The 12,445-nt window shown below is 38.2% G+C and overlaps 1 protein-coding gene across 4 annotated transcripts in view; it reads left to right on the forward strand.

Moving 5' to 3' along the window:
- Positions 1-12,445, forward strand: part of mib2 (MIB E3 ubiquitin protein ligase 2) — a 51,033-nt gene that overhangs the window by 18,981 nt on the left and 19,607 nt on the right. For 3 of the 4 annotated variants that reach the window (XM_028015831.1, XM_028015841.1, XM_028015820.1), the window contains 7 exons: positions 4,996-5,102; positions 6,229-6,423; positions 7,416-7,558; positions 7,924-8,031; positions 8,131-8,235; positions 9,371-9,533; positions 10,112-10,245. In XM_028015831.1, coding sequence (XP_027871632.1) covers positions 4,996-5,102; positions 6,229-6,423; positions 7,416-7,558; positions 7,924-8,031; positions 8,131-8,235; positions 9,371-9,533; positions 10,112-10,245 — 955 coding nt within the window. Of the gene's footprint in view, positions 1-3,720; positions 3,827-4,995; positions 5,103-6,228; positions 6,424-7,415; positions 7,559-7,923; positions 8,032-8,130; positions 8,236-9,370; positions 9,534-10,111; positions 10,246-12,445 lie in introns of those variants that run through there. The other variant, XM_028015849.1, reaches the window with a different exon arrangement.

Genomic DNA, 12,445 nt, shown 5'->3' on the forward strand with positions numbered 1-12,445 from the left:
TTTTCCTTTTTTGGTTTGTTTTTGCCCCTCGAGAGGTTGGAAACTAGTCAGAACCTAGCTGGGATGAGCCAGGAAGTAAACACGAAATGAGAGAATTGAATAACTAACAAGAACAGCAAGAAGCCAGTGTATTTATATAGTACAAATCCAAAACAAAAGACGATGAGAGGCCTAATTGGGAAAAATAACCTATTTTTCCCAATTAGGCTTTACTCGCATCCAGGTGTATATGGTCCTGTTCATTTGCGCCTTGTATTATTTTGAACATTTACAGTTTTAGTATTTTGAACATATACAGTTTTGATCAGACAACTGAAGATTCTGTTTTTTTTTTCTTTCTTTCTGTTATCTACTCAGTTCACTTAAAGGAAACATAAGCATGTATTTCCAATAATCAATATCTACTAGCAAAATGATTTTTTTTTTAACCTTTATCATGAGATACAGCCTGTCATATACTAACCAACTAATCCATGCAGTGATGGACTACTGAGATTCTTACAGTATGATTACCTAGAGCAAAAATATCGCAGTGTATCTCTACATAACAGTACTAACACAAAGAACAGGAACAGATCTAATGGATAAAGGAAGGTTGACCAACCAAACGTTTTGTGTAATTACTCATTTGACATAATGCACAAGCTAAAGGCAATCCTCACTGGTATGGAGGAGAAATAAAACCTAGCTGCCTGTAACATTCAAACAGCCTCAAATGCTAACGAGTCTTTATAGCGGCAGACATGTTTGTGGTCATGAGGGCTTTTCCCAACAATTCACCAATTTTAATCTTCTTGTTTTTGTATTGAATTAATAAGATATTCTTACATTTTTCTTTATTCTTGAAGCATTCTAGAAATGCTACAACTTTTTCACAGCTTTACATCCCCAATAAAGGGCGATTAATTTAACCTTAGTTTTTACAGAAGCATGCTTTTTTGCAACCACTATATCCTTAAATTATTTTGCTCTTCAGCGAGTAACACGGGGGGTAGAATGAGCTAATCCTAAATTAATTGGTTTATTGCTCTGGGTTTTTGGTCTGTTGTCAACCTGCATCCGTGTTTCTTTTTTTTTTTTATAGAAATATTTGTAAACAGCTAAATTTATCTTTGCAGTCGTTTTCTTTTTCAGCACTTTCTCCAACATCTCATGAGAATGTGTTTATGACGCTATTGTTGAAATTGGCTGATTGTGTCGAATCATTTGTATGATTATAGTAGACTCAAAAACTACAAAGAGGGATATTTATTTATTTATTTGTTTTTCTAAATTAAACTTTGTTTCCAGTTGCAGACTTTGCAATTTCTCCAAAAATGATATTTTGCATTCTGACCAACACTGACGCAGATTTCACATCTGGGACGTCACATGAAAGTTATTTGCTGTACCTGTCAAACAAATGGGACAGCCAAATGGCGAGGAATATGTATTCCCCATCTTAACACACAATGGCTCTTTATTTCTAGACCACATTGACCCAAATTTCATTGACAGCATTTCAAAAGACTAATTTATACTCTGGCAATCATGAGACACACTGCTATGTGTCCAGACTGCCAAATTTAGCTTGGTTTTCTAATATGTGTGACCTATCGTAGAGCCAGGAAAGATTTATGAAAGGGGTGTTAAGACAGACTGAAAGACGCCTTAAAGGCAAATTATTGGAGTTGCGGTTAATGACCGGGGTAGTTGAAACTCCAGTCTCCTGACGGGATGACGAGTTTCGCTTTTGTAAACATGGTGTGCGATGTGAGCCGGATGTACCGTTAATAAGTGTCCCTTTATAATTACATCAGATTTAAATGGATTATGTTCGGATTAAGAATTTTAAGTTTCCTAGAAGATACCCAGGTAGCATCGAGAGGCAAATCAGGAACAGGTTTGGGTAGAAGAAGATGTTGGCGAATTATCTTTTATTTATATGTATATATAAATATTGTTTCTTATTTTACATTTGGTGTTCAGGGCAGCTCTCTTAGTGATCCATTTCATCAAGCTTGATTCTCACACTGAATCGGACTGTGGAACATCTCTGTGACTGCTGGACAAAGCATCTGGAGGCATACGTCTGGACCATATGTTTACAAATAGCTGGGATGTGTGCAGCTAGTTAATCGGCTCTTTCTTACACAAACAGCACACATGCAGTTCCAGGGAACCAATCGGATCAAGTCTCTGTCTAATCCTTTACTCTGCACATAAAGCACTACACTGCTGCCACAGGATCATTGTTTGTTTTCCAGTCCGTGCTCACGTCAGACCCATAACAGGGTGTGATTTTTTTTATTTTCTTTTATGTTGATTTTCTAACCTTTAAGTCGAGCTTTTAATGCATATTTTGCCTCATTTGGGCTGCAGGGAACAATTGGTTTTCTTTGCAAAATTATTTTCATTTTTCATACAGCTTCTCATTTCCATACTCTCAACACTGGTTCACTGTTTAATTGTTCTTGAAGATGTTAAAAGAAATGAACCAAACACATTTGTTTTAATCTGGACATATTTTTACTGGCTAGCATACCTCAGAAGGCACTGATATTAACGGGATAGTTCATAATTTCTAAAGTGAGGTTCTGTGTAAAGTTTATAAGCAGCTAACATTATATATACAGTAGATACTATTCATAGTATCTTTGTTTAGTATAAATCCAGATGCTTATTTGCCTTATTTACATACAAACCAACAATTATCTAGACAGTGGTATAAAAAGCAGCAGTGTCATAATGGTTGGTAAGTGAAATGTTTTGTATTGATTTTTACTCTAGACTCTCGGCTCTTCTCTGATGAGCTGTTAGGCTCAACCTGAGCTGAACCTAACATTTCTACTAAATGACTCCACCAAAATCTACGGCAGGTAAGACATTAACTGCTTATACCTTTCATACAAAACCTCACTTCAAAACTTCTTTTAATCAAACGAGTAGCTTAATACGCAGGGATCACTTTGCCCTTTGTTCTTGTGTGTTTGTTGTAAGTATTGACGAGTGGTAGCTGAACCTGCCTGTGTGCCAGTAGGTACAGGTCTTTGCTCTTGATCCTTTCTGTTATCGGGGTTGACATTTGGTTCAGCAGGATTACAAAAGTTGATCCCTCGGAAGAGAGGCTGCAATTAAAAACAAATGTCAAGCGCTGAGGTCATGTTTCCCTGTCATAAAACTAGAACATCTGTCACTGCACATCCGCTTCTTGCTACAGTTTCATAGTAATAAGGAAGCTTTGTTGTCGTAAGCAGTGCTACTCTTGTTTGTTTTGATCATTTGACTCGGTCTATCAATCAGTTTTGCATGACGAAGTGCAATCTCATAATTTCCCCCCCCCTGTAAAGCTCTAAAAATAACCTTATTTCATTTTATAGATGGTGCATTTGTATATTTACGTCGGCATTTACTTGGCAGCATGTGGATGTTTATGACTTGCCCTAAGGTGCTTTCTGATCGCTCTGCTGTCTAGGATTAGGCTAAAACCTCTGCACAAACCTGCCCGACCTCAGCCACACGCTGAGATTTACTGTTAGTTGGCTTTACGAGCCAAATGGGCAGCTATTTACCACTGTAGCTCTGAGGATCCTACAAGCATGTCTAGCAAAAAAACTTAGCATGAAAGGGACCTGATATGCCAAGAAAACGTCTACGACCTTAAAAAGGAGTGCTCATAAAATCCGTTCTTTCTTTCCTTTTTCTTTTTAAATTCCATCTGATTTTAATTGACTTTGCGTTCGTCGGAGAGCTGTTTGGTTGCAATGGAAGCTGGTGCTGGATCCTGTTGAAGTATGGGAATAGGCAGCTCCTTTGCAACCAGGCCTGATCAAATCTTCACAATAAGGTATGCCTCAGTTTTCTCTGCAGAATGCCAATGTCATGTTTTCTGAGGTCAATTCTAGGTTTGACCTTTTTTTTTTCTAAGACTATTGGACATTAAGTAGAGGAAAATGTGCTCCAGGGCAGACGTAGGAGTTTAGTATCCAAGAGAACATGAAGAAATTGCATGATTGTCTTCAGTTTTGAATTAAAGCTTTTCTCTCTAATCTTTATCTGCATTTATTTAAGCTCACAGAAGTGCATCCAAGCACAAGCTGTTTATTGAGCAGTTTGTAGATTGAACATGATTCGAGTTCTTAGTTTTGATTAATTTAATTAATAGGCCAAAACTATTTAGATTTTAATTTTTTTTAATAAAAAGAATGTCTAACTACTTAGGTCTCTGGATGATGCTTTTATAAATCAGGATATTTGATCTTATACTTGACTTATTTTTTAATACTTGCAAAAACCGATATTCCTTAGCCCAAAAAGACATGTGGAAAGATTTTTTGTTATATTTGTTTGTTTCTTAAAGCAGAACTAGCACTCTATCATGAACGATCAGTAGATTAAATCCTTGGATTTAATATTTCTGACGTTCTGCCAGCATAACCAAATGGATCCGCTTATGCATCATAGCACCGATGTTTTTGTGGTGCTATCACTTGACAATTTAATGATCAAGGTGGAATAAAGTTAAAATGCAGGGGTGTTTGTGTGTGGGTGTGTGTGTGTGACTGTGTAATGTCTGAATTTTGGACTTTTTATCAGCATTATAAAACCTTGGTGCACCTTGTTACAGGCATGCATTTATACATAAGTCGTTGTGAACTATTGATTATTGTTGTTTTATCTGGAACCCCACCATCCCACACAATAGGAAAGTAATAAGTGTAGAGTAAAGTTTTGTAATTTAGTACATTTCTAGACTTCTGCAGAATTTCAACTCCTGTGTAAAAATTGGCTACCTAATGTAACTGCCTCCTTCAAAAAATGATGCATTATCAATGAAGAGTTTTCTTTTTTTCACGATGTTACACAAGAAGCTAAGTACGGTCGTTCAGCTTTCCACTACTTTGGTCTTACTTGGTATACTTAGTGTGCGCTAAGGTTATACTTGTTAGGAAAAACCACTAATTCAAATTGTCTGCTCAGGTGTGAGCTGACACATCTTTCTTCTTTCTGTCACAGAGTGAACCTGACACCGAGGCAGAACCTCCCACGCATCATCCTCAAAGGAATCTTCCAGGGCGTTAAAGTCGTCCGTGGACCAGACTGGGACTGGGGGAACCAAGACGGTGAGTGGTGTGTGTTTGTGTGTTTAAAGGAGGAGGGGTGAGGGTAGGAGTTGTTCTTGTTACCGACCTGGTTGTATTCATTTTGAAATTCCTCTTTTTTTTGGTGCTGTTTCTTTAAACATAGTATGTGTTCAAAATGCCTCACCATATGAATACCATTCTAACCGCACGCCTCAATAACCCGAAAAATGTTGCATCTGTGTGTGTCTGGGTGCACTTACACCGCCAGTGAGTCATCTGAGTCTGTCCCACAGATGCGCCAGCCTGTTTGTGTCAGTGTCTTTATCGAATGCTTATTTTATAACGTGTTCTTTGCATTTTTTTTTCATATTTGGAAGGGAGGGGGGGGGGGGGGTCCCATTACTTGAACTCTGTGGTTCAGTTATTTGTGTATTGGTTGTCATCTGTGAACATCTGCACTTACATGTTTTTGCACAATGTGACATGTCATGCTTCTGTCTGTAATGCTTCCTCTGTCAGATAAGCACGGCTTTGCTCTCAGTTGTGCTTAGAAATGATTAGAAACTGAAATGAAAATGATCGCTTGGTGATGTTCCCTTCAAAGAAAGACAGAGTGGTCATAACTTTTTGTTTGTTTGTTTGTCTGAATCTGAATGAGTCAAAATGTCCTTTTGGTTTCTGCCCTGGGGTTTGGTTAACTCACTCATCAGGCTTAAATGGTGTATTCAGCCAGTGCATGTGGGCCTTTCTGAGCATTCTCACATTCCCCTTTTTTTCCAAACAAGTCATTATGTAGTTCACTGATTTATTTGGAGTTAATTAGAAGTAAAGCAATCAAGTGTCTTAAATAGTTTAAAGACATCATAAAATACGTGTTCTTATAATATGGCTCTGAAATGTATGTGTAGAAAGAATAATTTAAAGAAATAATGGACAAGTGTGTTTTGTCAGTTAAGTGTTTAATCCATGTGTTGCATGTTTCTGTTCTACCCTGTGTGTTTTTTTCATAACTATTATTTGCTATTCTTAAACATAATGGTCAGATTTTAATTTTCACTGAGCTTTTCTTCCCACAAACTTATGCAGCTCCGCTTTTTGCATATCTCTTTTGTGTGTGTGTGTTATTTTTGTGTGTGTGTGTGTGTGTTTGTATTTCTATGTTTAGGCGGGGAGGGTAAGGTTGGAAAAGTAGTAGACATTCGTGGTTGGGACACGGAGTCTGGCCGCAGCGTGGCCAGTGTCACCTGGTCCAATGGCACCACCAATGTCTACCGAATGGGCCACAAAGGCAAAGTGGACCTGAAGTACGTGTCAGATGGCCAGGGAGGCTTCTACTACAAAGATCACCTACCTAAGCTTGGTCAGTAAGATATATTGTTTCTACTACAAAAATATTAATCTTTTCCCTCTTTGAAATTCCTCTTTTTTTTGTGCTGTTTCTTTAAACATAGTATGTGTTCAAAATGCCTCACCATATGAATACCATTCTAACCGCACGCCTCAATAACCCGAAAAATTTTGCATCTGTGTGTGTCTGGGTGATTCTTTTGGGATTTTATGTAATGGACCAACACAAAGTAGTTGTAGGAAAATAATATATGATTTTCAATTTACAATAATAATTTGAAAATTGACTTGTATCTTTATTTACTGATGTTCAGGTCTTGTCAGCAAATTCTGGGTCCAGGTTAGGACTAGGTTTTAGCTACTAAAATAAACTAACATTTATTTTAGTAATTAACTATTCTCTGTTTTAAGCTTCTCCACAACCCTGTTCCTGCCTGCTGATACTTTTAGTTTTAATCTGTAGAAACTCGTCAGTCTTCAAACAGCAGCTGCATTTATCCTTGGATGACATTACACACAAGTCACTAATTGGAAGCCACTTCAGTGCACTGAAATGTATCTACATATAGGTACATGTGTCTTTCATTTCTATGACAAAAATAAAATAAAACCATATATTTTTCTCCTGCTTTTCAACTCCGGGCTAGTGCAGGAGTCTGTAACCTGTTGCTCTTTGGACTTTCCACTCTTAATAACTTTGGCAAAAATTAAATAAGGACCAAGTAATATTTTTAAATATAAATAGAACAACAAATGCAAACTTTTTTGAGGATATTTGCAGTAAATTTCCACAACAAAATGTTTTAGTTTGTGTCATTAGGTTGGAAACTTTTACGTTTTCAGAATTGACCTTACAAGGCAAAATTGTCTGCCCAAACAAACATTTTGACTTTGATTTCAAGACCTAACAGCGTAGAAACATCAAGTACAATATTTAAAAGGTTATCCTTCTGAATCTGTCCCCGAGTATTGATGGTGTCTTCTTGCTGATTCCTCCCCATCCAGGTGAGCATGCAGAGCTCCAGCGCCAGGAGAGCGCTGATGGCCACTCGTTTCAGCAGGGAGACAAAGTCAAATGTCTATTGGAGGTGGACATCTTGCGACAGATGCAGGAAGGACACGGAGGGTGGAATCCCAAAATGGCAGAGGTACGAGAAGCATCCCTTCCGGTGAGAAATTCACATCCCACTCATGAGAACAGGCAGCTTTACTCAACTCTTCTCTTGGTTTCCGTGGAATGTAAAGTACAAAATGCACTTCTTTTTGCTTTCCAGTTGGTTTGTCCTGTGCACATGTGCAGTGAGAATGCAGTCACAAGTCCAGCATGTGAGCCCGCTTGGCTCACAGAGACTTTATATTATATAAGTGGTTCAGGTGGATGCTTTAATAAAATGAAGGCAAACGGAGCATTCACGTTTTCAGTCACAGCTGCCAAAGGCAACGTTGAGGTCAGAGCAGCAGTGGAGGGAGTTGTGGGGGGACCTGGAGTGACACAACCTATTTATGTTTGCAGTACATTTGTCGGATCGGGACGGTTCATAGAATAACTGACAGAGGAGACGTCCGGGTCCAGTATAGCAACAACATCCGCTGGACTTTCCACCCGGGAGCTCTCACCAAAGTACCGAATCACAGAAAACCTCTCTGATCACATCTTCAGTATGATTTAAATTTAGCTTCACAGATTCATTCATGTGTTTTCCCCCTTCTCTTCCGACAGGTGAACACCTTTGGAGTTGGCGAACTGGTTAAAGTACTGGATGAGCTGGAAAATGTGAAGAGACTTCAGGCTGGCCATGGGGAGTGGACAGACAGCATGACTCCTGTATGCTAAGTTTTACTTTCTATCTAACTCTAGTTTTATATGCTTTGATTTTTGATCTAGGAAAACGAAGAACTGAAGTTTACACAGATTGTCTTGAGACTTTGAGTCCCTATTATTAATGCAATCTCCCTTTAAAAAGGAGAAAGATTGAATTAAATTATTTGGTGGTGAAAGGTCCATATTCTGATGTAAAAACAAGTTTCCATTGGGCTATATATGATCACTATTTTTATTTGTGAAAGTATTGCTTGCCTTTTTATAACTAACTTGATTATCGCCCCATGTCTGACTTACCTCACTCGTACAACTAAAATGCCCCGGTCATAATTTTGTGGCTGATTTCTTTGACCTACTAGAAGAAAACTTCATCAGATGGATTTTTTTAAAAATAATTTTTTAAGAAGAGTAACTCTAAAAATGTTATATATTTATATCTAGCCTTTCTGTTGTGCTTATTTATGTTAGCATCAAGGAGAAGCTGTAAAGCAAGACTTTTCTGTTTTAAAATACGTTAACATATTAAGCTGTTACCTTAGAGATGAATGAGGTTTGCGCATCACCAAACCACCTTAATATGTATGTTTTTTCAGGACAATAAAAATACTTTCTGTGATCCACAACTTCGAAAAGGCTGTCAGCATTTCAAAATCTAGTATGTTCTCAGAGAGATGGATAAAACAGATTTACTTTGCTGTAAGACCTTCAACCTTACTGTTATCTATTGAAAGTCTCTTTCTCTCACTATGCCTGAATAAAACACTGATATGTCTTGACATAGCTACTTTTAAATAGCTTCTCACATTGCTCTTGCTCTGCTGTGTAGAACCTTTCTGATCCTGAAGGAGATAGCTTTTAGGTTTTCTGTCCACGTGAAGGATTGTTGTTGTTGTAATGCAGCAGCTCATATGTTCGGTGTGTTCGCTGATTGGGGAAAAGAGGCAGATGAAGATAAGTCGGCCCATCTGGTTTCTTCGTACATCTCTTATAAATGTACTTACTTCACGTACCAAAATAAATCTGTAATATACCTGACCTGTATCCGAATTAGAAATGGAAAATCTCTAAATTACAAAACGAATTGTAACCAGACTACGTTCTGCAGGATGTTTGTTAACTTGGTGCCTTTTGTCTGTAGGTTCTTGGCCAGGTGGGAAAGGTGCTGAAAGTATACGCTGACGGTGACCTGCGGGTGGCGTTTGGAGGTCAGACGTGGACGTTCAACCCGGCGTGCCTTACGGCCCAGCCTGCAGAGGTTGATGCCAACCTCATGACGGCCGAGAACCCCAACGAATCTGGAAGTAAGGCCTCTGCGGGAATCGAGGGGGCCCGACTCAAACGCTGCGCTCTTTCAGTCCTCTCCAGCCTTCCTCCTAGCTCCATCTCTGCTTTTGCATGTTTCCTCACACAGGCTGCCAATAAGGGCCTTCTCTTTTCCTTTTTTTTCCATTAATGTGCGAACAAGGTGTCTGTTTGTTTAAGCGCTCTTCACCCGAAGCATGTTATGGTCCAGTGTGCTGACAGCAAGACGCTTTGGCAGCTCAGCAGACATTTGTCATCATGTCTGAAGTTCTCAGCAGCCTCTTAATGATGGCATACTCTGTGTTTATGTTCACCTCAGTGGATTGAAAGGTGCTAACATGCCGACGTGTGTGTGTGTGTGGTCAGATTCACTCTGCATGGAAGGGACATTTTGACTCATTCCTTTGGTTTTGCTCGGTTCTGACAAATTCATTAGCAGTTGCAGCATTCAGATTTTGCCTTCCCCTGCCGAACATCCTTTGCAGTTAACTTTTGGATTAAAGAAAGTAACATTTTCCCTCTTTCTTGTGTCTTCCCTTCCCTCAACCTTTCCCTGCTCCTCTTTGTATCTTTTCAGGTACTGTCATCTCCGTGCTGGAGAAGCTGCTGTCTCAGTCCACGGAGCAGGACAACCCCGGCCGGCTCGTCATCGAGGCAGCCCACGGGAGTGCCAGCAAAGTGCGGGAGTTGGTGCAGAAACATCCCGACAAGGTTAGTGCGACATGCTGCAGTCAGGGGTGTGTCTCATTGCTTCAAGAGACAAAACTGCACATTGATGTGCAGACAGATTCTATTTTTTATTATTTTTTTGCATTCTGATTATTTTTCACATTTTCCTCTTTTTGTTACTTGCGTTTTCTAAAGAAAAGAGAAATGCAGAAAACTTCTGCACACAATAATGACAAAGTAGAAATGATCTGTTGGAGATTTTGTTGTAAATTACCAGTTTTTTGTTTCTTTTTGTTTTTTTAAAGGTTTTATAGGCTCTAGTGGCCTTTATTTGATAGTTAATTGACAGGAAAGTGGGTAATGAGAGAAGGGGAAGACATGCGGCAAAGGTCGCCAGGCTGGGAATCGAACCTGCGACGGCCACGTTGAGGACTAAGGCCTCCATATGTGGGTTGAGCTTAACCTCTGCACCACCACAGCACATCCCTCATTGTAAATTAATCAAACAATCTAAAAACAACTGAAATAAATCATACATACAACCGTTAATAGTTGTTAATACTTTGTTGATATATTGACCTTATTGGTGGAGTGCATTAGCAACGATTGACCTTCGGGATGGTCCTATCTCCACAAGAGAACTCTGGATCTACTCCCATTGTGACCGCAACACTGCCTTCTAAATCAAAAGTCTCAAATGTTTGTTATTTTTTATGTGGTTAATTTCATTTATGTCATTGTGTTAACAAGTTCACTGGTAAACTTTTCCCCATTTTTGGCATTTATGTGTCTATTTATAGTAACTGTAAGATCTCAATCCAGACATCTAAAAAAACATGAAAGGGAAGTATAATTCAAAGCCTATCATATATTTGTGTGATAAAAAGAAAAGGAACAGCAGAAGTTATGTCAGAAAACACAGATTGATCAGAATTACCATCATGTTTAACCAAGTTCCCCAATGCTTTGCTTGGAAACATCCATACAAATTTAGGAAAACTCTAACCATTACTTTTAAAAAAATGTTTTACGTTATGGATCTTCTACTCCAAGCCTTAAGGGCTGATGTCCTGCAACATTAAGATGTGTCCCTTTCTCAGAGACCCATCTAAAATTCACAGGACATTGGCCCTTGATGGACTTAAAGACCCCAGCTTTAAAACCATATCTTCTGGTGTGTATGAGCGCCCTTCTAATGAATTACATTAGAAAGGCACAAATGTGATAATGCTGGTTTTTTTTTTACCTTTTTGTACCTTTACACTTGCTTCACAAAGAAATGACTACGTCACTGCCGTGTTTTATGTGCAGGGAAAACTCTTTCTAAGGATTAAATAAACCTCATAAATGGAACTCTGCAACCTTCAGTCAGACAGAGCGAGTTGTTTCCCAGTGATTTGGGGAAAAAACAGCCCTTTTCCACATAACCCATGTGCAGTACTTATAAAGTGAGGATACAAATAATTTAACAATCTGAACTCGTTTGAGGAGAAAGACGTTAAACATGCTGCGTCCTGACAGACGTCTCTTTATATTGTTTTTTTAAATCTTTATGCCTATTTTTTTTATTTTTTTACTAATAAAATTTCTTGTTAAAGATTATTCTACTTTTTATACCTTAGAGTATTTCGGAAAGCGTGTCCAGGTACGGTGCCTTGCAAAAGTATTGACACCCCATCGACATTTTTAACGTTTTTTCACATTCCAGCCACGTCAACGTCTGGAGGGGTTAAACACAAGTTCATTACACACTTATATATTATGCATTTCTTGTTTCTCTGCTACTTCTAGAGCTGCAATTAATTATTATTTTTGAAATTGATTAATTTATCAATTATTCTGATGATTAATTGATTAATCAGATAAAAAAATCACATGCTACAAATTTTTCATTTAACCCTACTAGCCTTTTTTATACAGTTTTAGAAATACCTTAAAAATGGAAATAAAGAAATAATAAAGAAAATTAACATTTTCTTAAAATGCGATACTGTAGTATTCCTTTAGTAAATCTGAACTGGGTGAAGGTAAAACTTTACTACTGGAGGAGCTTTGGCTAAAACACATTTATAGACAAAGGCATTTTTATCTTAAAGCAAAATGTCTATATTTTTCTGTACAGCTTTGGCTTAATTACTGTTCTGAATATGTTGTTTTCTTTACCTTTTTTTTTGAGCCTGTACACTAATTTAGTTGACAACATTTTTTCAATACTTTATTCATCCGATTGTTTCAGCCATAA

The sequence above is a fragment of the Xiphophorus couchianus genome, chromosome 1 (assembly GCF_001444195.1).
Source record: "Xiphophorus couchianus chromosome 1, X_couchianus-1.0, whole genome shotgun sequence".
NCBI lineage: Eukaryota > Metazoa > Chordata > Actinopteri > Cyprinodontiformes > Poeciliidae > Xiphophorus > Xiphophorus couchianus.